Source organism: Schistocerca gregaria, chromosome 2 (genome assembly GCF_023897955.1).
Source record: "Schistocerca gregaria isolate iqSchGreg1 chromosome 2, iqSchGreg1.2, whole genome shotgun sequence".
Taxonomy (NCBI): domain Eukaryota; kingdom Metazoa; phylum Arthropoda; class Insecta; order Orthoptera; family Acrididae; genus Schistocerca; species Schistocerca gregaria.
The window spans coordinates 277,210,795-277,220,152 of NC_064921.1; the positions used below are offsets into that span (position 1 = coordinate 277,210,795).

The following is a 9,358-nucleotide window of genomic DNA, read 5'->3' on the forward strand; positions in this document are numbered from 1 at the left end:
ATACGTAAAAGGGGAGGGGTATACTCCAGGCAAGCCCAGTACACACAAAACACAGTACATACAAACGCAACGTAACAGAACCGACACAAATATCTTTGAATCGTGATGTAGCTTTTAGCACGTATTTTTTCAGATTATTACGTTATGCATTCCAGTACACAGTACACGTCGTAAAGCGACGGCGCACTGTCCGAGCATTTGAACGTTGAGCGTTGAGCATGCCGAGTTCCTGACGTCGTAGCGTGGAAAAAAGCACGTAGGGCAGTCTTCCCGAAGGTACAGAGCAATGTACAGCTTGACAGATACTCCGAACGTACGGTTTGAACGTTAACCAGTGGAATGAGAGAAGGCCATCTTCGTCATATGTACTACATCTCTTATCAGTACAGAGTCGCGGAACGCCATAATATCTTTCGGTTGAAGCCTATATGTATACATGCTTTTTCAAGGCGATGGCTGAAATCCCTGGTCTAGCAGGACTGAGCGGATGCGGTTATATTTGTGGAAATTGGCCAAAATAAGTTACTGTCAGTTGCACTCAATCACACAAGCAAAAATCAAAACTCTCAAGGTCTCAACGAAAGACCTCCTCTGATTTAATTTAGATCGGCTGAAGGCCACATTGAAAATCCAAGGCTCAAGGCCTAAGCAAGAAATTGAGTTACAGGAGTTCTTCTTGTGGTTACACATCTTTATAAAAAAAATTTATCTACAATATAAATACGCTGGAAGCATTAGCTTCAATTTTTCCCAAAGAACTTGGCTGAAGGCCTCACATTGCTGAAGAACAGTGTTATGGCTTAAGTCCGAGACAAAGATTTTCAAAGTTTAATGTAAATAGGCTGAAAACTCGACTGAAGGCTGCATATCAATAGAACAATTTAACGAATTAAGATCTAGGAAGAAGGGCTTTCAATTTGAAAAGGCTGAAAGGCTTTATCTTAAAATATTTCGTGTGAAACTCGGCTGAAGGCCTCCTACTAAAGAATAACAATCTTATGACTTAAGGGCAAGACACCGATTTTTAATTTTTAATTTAAGAGAAATTAAAACTCGGCCGAAGGCCAAACACGATACAGAAAACAATTTTACGGCTTAAGGGTTAAAGGGAAGAGCTTCGAAATTTCAACTAGCGCTGTGAGACTGGCTGGCCTTGCCGGCCATAGTGGCCGTGCGGTTCTGGGCGCTACAGTCTGGAGCCGCGTGACCGCTACGGTCGCAGGTTCGAATCCTGCCTCGGGTATGGATGTGTGTGATGTCCTTAGGTTAGTTAGGTTTAAGTAGTTCTAAGTTGTAGGGGTCTGATGACCACAGCAGTTAAGTGCCATAGTGCTCAGAGCCATTTGAACTATTTTTTTGAACTGCCTGGCCTGGCGGTGGAACGTCCAGCACTGAAGCCGTCGGCACACTTAACGAGGCAGCTAACGTTGATGAGCACGCAGACGAGATATCCAGAGCCACTACACACAGCGCCGTCGCACACGGTACTAGCTGCTTAACGTGATTTTGAGGTCTGAGCCCACTTTTATGTTACACTCTTCCAGTGGTGTCAATCTCCGAAATGTCATTTTCATTTAATTACAACAAATGCTAACAAGAACGACACGTTTTCGTGAGTCTTCAATAGGTCATTTCCTCTCATTTCATTAGAATAAAACGTTATCAGTAACGATTCGTTCTCGAGATATTCAATGTGCTGGTGCTTAGTAACAGCATATATTCATGGGATCTAGCGTACAATACGGGCTTTCACTGAATACTGCGAACACAGTACGGCGTTTTGCCTTCAGCTTGTGACGTAAGGAGATTTCTCGCTTCCTATTGGTTCTACTTTGCTTGCAGTGTAGCCGAAATATTGCAGGACTGTCCGCCCCGATAGCTGAGTGGTCAACGTGACGGATTGCAGTCCTACGGTCCCTGGCTAGATTCTCGGCTGGGTGTTGTGTCTTCATCATTTCATCCCCATCCGGCGCGCAGGTCGCCCAGTGTGGCGTCGAATGTAATAAGACCCGCACCAAGGCGGCCAGACCTGTCACGCAAGGGGCCTCCCGGCCAATGACACCAAACGCTCATTACCGACACCAAACGCTCATTTCCATTTCCATTGCAGGACTTATTTTGTCTCACGTGAAGAAATGACTCCTCACGTGAAGAAATGACTCCTCACGTGAAGAAATGACTCCTCACGTGAAGAAATGACTCCTCACGTGAAGAAATTACTCCTCACTTGAAGAAATGACTGATCAAAGAGAACTAGCACAAAGTCACAAAACTCTTTGAGCGCCACGCCATGTGGCTTAAGCGTGCGCTTTCTTCAGCGTTTTAACCTCTTTCTTGGCTTTAACGATTAAGTAGCTGAACGCGCTAGGGACCGTCTTGAAGGGTTCATGTAACACCCGGAGAGTTCGCCGGCCGGAGTGGCCGTGCAGTTCTAGGCGCTACAATCTGGAACTGAGCGACAGCTACGGTCGCAGGTTAGAGTCCTGCCTCAGGCATGGATGTGTGTGATGTCCTTAGGTTAGTTAGGTTTAATTAGTTCTAAGTCCTAGGCGACTGATGACCTCAGAAGTTAAGTAGCATAGTGCTCAGAGCCATTTGAACCATTTTTTTTGGGGGGGGGGGGGGGGGGAAGAGCTCATTGGAGGTTAAAAGAAGTACCCTCAGCCCTCACTGACGGTACGTTATTTCATATGCTTCAGTGTTATAGTAAGAGAAGACACAGATGTAGCATAGCATAAAGAGTTTTATTCAGACACACAATTCGATACACGATAAATTTCTTGTGTTACAATAGCGCTAGAGGCTACTTCTGCTGCGCCTTCTGACTGGAGGCTGAGCGACAGTTGTTCCCTCCGCCGCTGGCGCCACGGCTGCCCAACGACGCCGGCTCCGGGTCCATGTCGTCGTAGCTGCATCGGCGCCGGCGTCTCCTGCAAGAGGGGCGGCGTCTGCGGCGGCAGCTGCGCCGGCGACGGCGGAGGCACGACCTGCGGGATGACAAAACGTCCGTCACACAGGGCCCACTAAGGGACTTCGCGATACAAACGTTACCGAGGGAGGTGGCAGAAAGGTAGCAAACTGGACTCGAGTTCAGGACGACGGTTCAGATCGCCGTCCGCACGGCTGATTTCCATCATCCTTACGTACTCCTGCTCCGTCTCTAATGATCTAGCTGATTCAGATGGCTCCGAGCACCATGGGACTTTACATCGGTGATCATCAGTCCATTAGAACTTAGAACTACTTAAACCTAAATAACCTAAGGACATCACACACATCCATGCCCAACATCACACACATCCATGCCCAAGGCAGGATTCGAACCTGCGAGCGTAGCGGTCGCACGGTTCCAGACTGAAGCGCCTAGAACCACTAGGCCACACCGGCCGGCAATGACCTAGCTGTCGACTGGACTTGAGCGATACCAGTATTGCACAGTCAACAGCTACTGGCGCTTCCTGTCCATTTTCCCGGTTTGTCTCTGGTAGCAGAGGGCACACCAGGTCCACTGATCAAGACTGAAAGGTGACTCGTGAGTCCTTAAGTTCAATAGAAAACTCAGAGGATGGTGACGGTAATGGTGTTACAATTTATGGCGTTCAGAAACACGGTTATGAGGTCCCCCGCCAGATGTCAACACAGCCCAATGCATGAATTACAGCTCGTCAGAAACCAAATAACTGCGTAGATAATTTTCTGCGAATCGCGCTAGAAATCGGTGATTAATCTCTCAGGGCTGTGTAGCCGTAGTTTGTGAAACTTTTTTTGTTCATGATGTCTCGTCCAGAGCTGAGCCGGACATGTTCACAGGCCCCGCGGGTCCCGCCAAGTGCTGCCGACACACCAGAAGTAACTCTGACGAAAATTCGCGACACAGCTTTGAACGAGCTGTCAGGAGCAGGAATGAATAAGTTTCACGGACTACGACCGTACAACCGGAAAGATTCGCCAGAAGCTAAGGTAACCAGTTGTGAAAGCCTTCGTTGTCTACTCTGACGTCTAAGAGAAGTTGTCTACTCTGACGTCTAAGACAAAAGATTCACGGACAGCGACTGTACAACCGGAAAAATTCACCAGAAGCCAAGATAACCAGTTGTGAAAGCCTTCGTTGTCTGCTCTGACGTCTGAAACAAATATGATTCGTCGAGCGACTGGTGAGCCAGCTGCAGCTCCACCGGTGTGTATATAGACGCCCACCTGCGCTTCCTTCGCCGGCAAGAGCGGCGCCTTCTGCGGCGGCAGCTGCGCCGCCTCCGCCTGCAGGAGCGGCGCCGCCTCCTGCGACAGCTGCGGCGCCGCCTCAGCTTGCGACAGGGCCTGCTGAACATCCGCCGGCAGCGCGCGCGCCACTTTGCCGGCCGCTTCCGGCAGCAGATCTCCCGCCAGCCCGTGGAGCGCGCCCCAGGCTTGTATCTGCCTGCGCGGAACGACAGCGCACCAGTCTCCACGCCTCTCTTCAGGGTCGTCACCAAGCGGGCTTTGTCCACCTGTCCGGGCATACACTCTCCGTGCCTGCACAAGACGCAGGCAGCTGCTAGCTACTGTGTGCCGTGCGCGACTCGGCTGATTACCTGAGATGACGCGTCGTTGTTGAGGATGTTGAGGATCTGCTTGGCAGAACAGCCGCGCGGCCCGCCCATCTCCCTCACGGCGTTCAGCACTCGCGTCATCAGGCGGCGACGGCGGCCGCCCGAAGGTTGCCCCCTACCAGCGGCGCCACGCATCGCTGTTGCGGCACAGGGCCTCGCACGTAGCGATCGTGGTGCGGGCTGTGTTTGTCTGGATGTAACCCCCTCCACGTCCCAGGTGGTAATTACGACTGTCTCGTAGCAACGGCAAAGCCTTCCACTTATAAACGTTCCTGACAATGCTAGGCAGTGGTTTCCCTAGAAATGTCCATATCGAAACGCTTTGTCGTCGCTATATAAAGTGTTCGGAAAATCCCGTTAGAGTCTTCTAGGACTTGTAGAGGGGAGTGTGTAAATAATATTTTGAATTGTAACCCATGTCCCGAAACGTACCATTTTCGTGCTGCAACGCGACCTCTTTACAAGAAACTGATTAAGTGTGACCCAGTACATCACTCACTTACCAGTTCCATTCATTAACATCCAAAGAATTTGCTCCTGTACTTGTTGACGGCTGTCTGTAACCTCACAGTACAGCCTTTGGCAATGCGGTCGTGCGGCGCCTCCCTACAGCACCACAGTCACGCCTTCTGAAGGCAAAGTACGATTTCTCAAGCAGTTTGCGTAATTGTCGCGAAAAGGGTATGCGATGGAGTCAAACGTTCTGGATAATGATCTTGATAAGTGTGACTGCCAGTTCTTCCATTACCGTGAGCTTTGCCATTCAAAAGTATCGTGGCGGTGTATTCTGATAAAGTGTACTCAACCACCATCCTCTAACACTCACAGACACGTGAATGAGGCCCGAACCAGATCAGAGACGTAGGATACAATTCAAATAGCACCAGCAGATTCGACGTAAGAGTAACCTCCCCCCTTCCCCCTATATACCTTGTTCCATCCCTGCCTAGCAAACATGTTTTCAGACGGCTGTAGCACAGAGACGGTACATTTCCGGACATGGGTTCCTACTCGAAGTATTATGTACGCACTCCTCTCTACAAGTCCCAGACGTTTTTAACGGAAATTTCTGAACACCCTGTTCATCTGGTCATGGTGTCTGCAAGTTCCAGGTCGCAATTTGAGAGTAAAGCCACACAGTTTGTCTCGTTCATCGGTGAAAGGTGCACGTACAGCAAACTCACAGTGGCAACTAGCAAAATTGTTTGCTTACTTCTAAGAAGCACACACTAAAGAAATCCAGTTAATAAGTAAACTTGCAAGAGTGAAAACAATGTTATACTGACTACCCATACAAAAAATGAGCACGTAATACAAAGCGCTTTTTGAGTCATTAACTTGTTCTGCGGATAGTGTTTGGGCTCATCGATTATGCTTAGGTACGCATAAAACCATTGTGAGTTGCGGCCAGAGAAGTGTTCTACTCATAATTTCGTGGGCTTTCGTGACGCCCTCATCTGAAGCACTCTGTGTGGTACTCGCAGTTTGTCCTCCAAGTATTACAATTTGCCATAGAGCACCGGCCTACCACCTGATGAGGGAAAGACGTGACAAAATAAGAGAGATAACGGGACAAGACATAACCGACAAACGGAAACTAAACAAGTGGAGAACTGACACATGGCAGACAGAATGGGACACAACTGACAAAGAAAGACGGATCTATTCAAGTAACCGAAAGCGTCTGAATTTGAAGTACTTAAACCAAGTACTCGGCATGATGCATTTTCTCACTGGTCACGATTCGTATCCTGTGCACCTCCACAAGTTTGTCATGAAACAGATTCACACTTGTGCCTGTGGTTACATTGACTCACCTGAACGTGTGGTGTTCATCTGCGATACCCTAGGACATACAAGACCGATGTTAGTGAACCGAGGCATAGGACAGTTAAGAGGCAGACATGTTGACTGGAAATCTATAAAAACATCGCAATGAAGTATCGCAAGCATTAGACGCGACTTCCAAACAGACAGCCCATACGCTAGAATAAGACGGGTTCCATATCTGACAGATCAGCAGTACGTAGTTAACGACACAGATACAAACACAGATACTGACTCGGATGCTGTATCACAGCTACACTCATACACACACACACACACACACACACACACACACACACACACACACACAGGAAGTGAGTAGTAAAAGTGAGCTAAGATTTCCCAAAATTAAATCGAATCAATCTGAAAATGTAACGCTCTATGTAGTTGGTTATTTTATCATTTTATAACATGTAACATTACCGGAAGATATGACATTTCTTCTTCTTCCGCTGTATCACGTGTGACTTGCTCGAAATTATAGCAAGGCTTCGCACCTTATGCAGCTGTCTGTGACATATTAAATGAACTCATAATCTCTCCAGTAACCTTAAGTTCGGAAACACATTGTAACGTAATTAACCAGTACATTATTAATTAAGTACGACTGTAGTCAAGCCAACATATGTAACATATGTATAATATACATATGGGCGGTATAAAGGAAACAACTGTCAAATCATATCGAAGTAAAATTTATTGTCATCTCTTATTTCTTCTATTAAATACAATTTTAATTTTAAATTGAAATAAATTCACAAACTATGACGCATCATATTTATTATCGTTACCTAAGTTAGCAACGAATTTAAAAATAATTTATACGTTTGTACTTTTTCTATTTTTTCTCTAATTTTGTCTTCTTGTAAAATTCAAAAAAAATGTACTGGTAATAAATATCAGTTTGTCTGTTACAAAATTTAAAATCACGGGAGGTACGGCCTGCTATATAATACCAGACAGCAGGTCTTTACTTGAGAAATAAATAAATATACATCTGCATCTGCATGCATACTTCACAAGCCACCAAATGGTTCTTAGCGAAGGCTATCTTGTACCACCACCTGTCACTCCCTTCTTTGTTTCAATCGCAAATGTAGCGAATGGTAAACGGTTGTCTCTATGCCTACATACTAACCCTCATTCACCTTGTCTTGCCGTTGTTCAAACTTGTTGTATGTTCGTGGCTGTAGGAACGTTCTGCAGTCTGTCGCAAATGGTGGTTATCTAAACTTCGTTAATAGTGTTACTCCGTTCAGATATCCCGATCTGAGTTCCCGGAGCATTTCCATAACACTCGCCTGTAGCTTTTGTAATAGTTTAGTTTCATAACTAGTGATTTTTTTTAGGATTCCTATTTTCCCCTCTGAACATCGTGTGTTTGCGTTTCTTGTATTGTTGTATTCTTCCATTTGTGTTCAGCGCTTTCTATCAGTTTAAAGTCTGTGCCTTTGCTCATCGTTTCCATGTGTTCAGTAATGGTTTCGAGAGCCTACGGTCCTCGGTATCGTCTTCTTTCCAGAATTTAGTATTTCACTTGGTTGGTCTTTGTGTAGCCCGGGCTCCGTGACAGAACCTAGCGGTAGCAAGTCTAGCAGCCACCTTCCTCAACTGCTTTCATGTCTACCTTTATATCAACCTCGTGGAGTTTCCCAAACACTCTTGCAATACTCAAGATTGGATTCCAATACTACTCTGCACATGGTTTCCTTTACAGATGAGCTTTACAGATGACTTGAAGAAAACAGATAACGACAGCCGAAATTTTATTAATTATTTTATTTGACTACAAGATTCGGTGCCACCTTCAAGCCCCTATACAGGGTGTTACAAAAAGGTACGGCCAAACTTTCAGGAAACATCCCCACACACAAATAAAGAAAAATTGTTATATGGACATTTGTCCCGAAACACTTAATTTCCATGTTAGAGTTCATTTTAGTTTCGTCAGTATGTACTGTACTTCCTCGATTCACCGCCAGTTGGCCCAATTGAAGGATGGTAATGTTGACTTCGGTGCCTTTACAAGTACGACACAACACGTGGTTCATGCACGATGGAGCTCCTGCACATTTCAGTCGAAGTGTTCGTACGCTTCTCAACAACAGATTCTGTGACCGATGGATTGGTAGAGGCGGGCCAATGCCAAGGCCTCCACGCTCTCCTGACCTCAACCCTCTTGACTTTCATTTATGGGGGCATTTGGAAGCTCTTTTCTACGCAACCCCGCTACTAAATGTAGAGACTATTCGTGCTCGTATTGTGGACGGCTGTGGTACAATACGCCATTCTCAAGGGTTGCATCAGCGCATCAGGGATTCCATGCGACGGAGGGTGGATGCATGTATCCTTGCTAACGGAGGACATTTTGAACATTTCTTGTAACAAAGTGTTTGAAGTCACGCTGGTACGTTCTGTTGCTGTGTGTTTCCATTCCGTGATTAATGTGATTTGAAGACAAGTAATAAAATGAGCTCTAACATGGAAAGTAAGTGTTTCCGGACACATGTCCACATAACATATTTTCTTTCTTTGTGTGTGAGGAATGTTTCCTGAAAGTTTGGCCGTACCATTTTATAACACCTTGTATACGTAGCTAGGTAAGTCATATAAACGATTATCATCTCACAGGGAAGATTAGTTTCAGCTGGTTTCAGTAGATTTCTAAGCATTCACTGTAGACATGAACTTTCCACACCATCTTCAGGCCCCAGTACAAGTAGTCATATAAACGTTTGTCCCACTATAGTTATCACTAATTTCAAATGGCTTCCATAGATTTCTAAATATTCTCTGTAGACATGGACATTTCACACTTCTCCTTAAAGGTGTGGAGAGTCCAGATCTACAAAGAAGATTTAGAAATCTACGGAATCCAGTTGAAGCCTGGAGATGGTTCAATGAGACCCAGAAACTGCTATTGAAATAAAATAATTACTATA

The 9,358-nt window shown here is 45.9% G+C and overlaps 1 protein-coding gene across 1 annotated transcript; it reads right to left on the reverse strand.

Moving 5' to 3' along the window:
- Positions 1-2,803: 2,803 nt before the first annotated feature.
- On the reverse strand, positions 2,804-4,784 carry LOC126335746 (uncharacterized). The gene is made up of 3 exons (XM_049999203.1): positions 4,572-4,784; positions 4,198-4,487; positions 2,804-2,930 (listed from the first exon to the last, which is right to left on the reverse strand). Exons 1-3 carry the CDS (start codon positions 4,722-4,724, stop codon positions 2,804-2,806), a joined length of 570 nt encoding a protein of 189 aa, XP_049855160.1. The 5' UTR covers positions 4,725-4,784.
- Positions 4,785-9,358: the final 4,574 nt, after the last annotated feature.

Coding starts and splice junctions, on each gene's coding strand:
- LOC126335746 (XM_049999203.1), bottom strand. CDS start 4,724: ATGCGTGGCGCCGCTGGTAGGGGGCAACCTTCGGGCGGCCGCCGTCGC. Junction 4,488..4,571: donor ACAACGACGCGTCATCTCAG/GTAATCAGCCGA, acceptor ATGCCCGGACAG/GTGGACAAAGCCCGCTTGGT. Junction 2,931..4,197: donor TGCCGGCGAAGGAAGCGCAG/GTGGGCGTCTAT, acceptor CCCCTCTTGCAG/GAGACGCCGGCGCCGATGCA.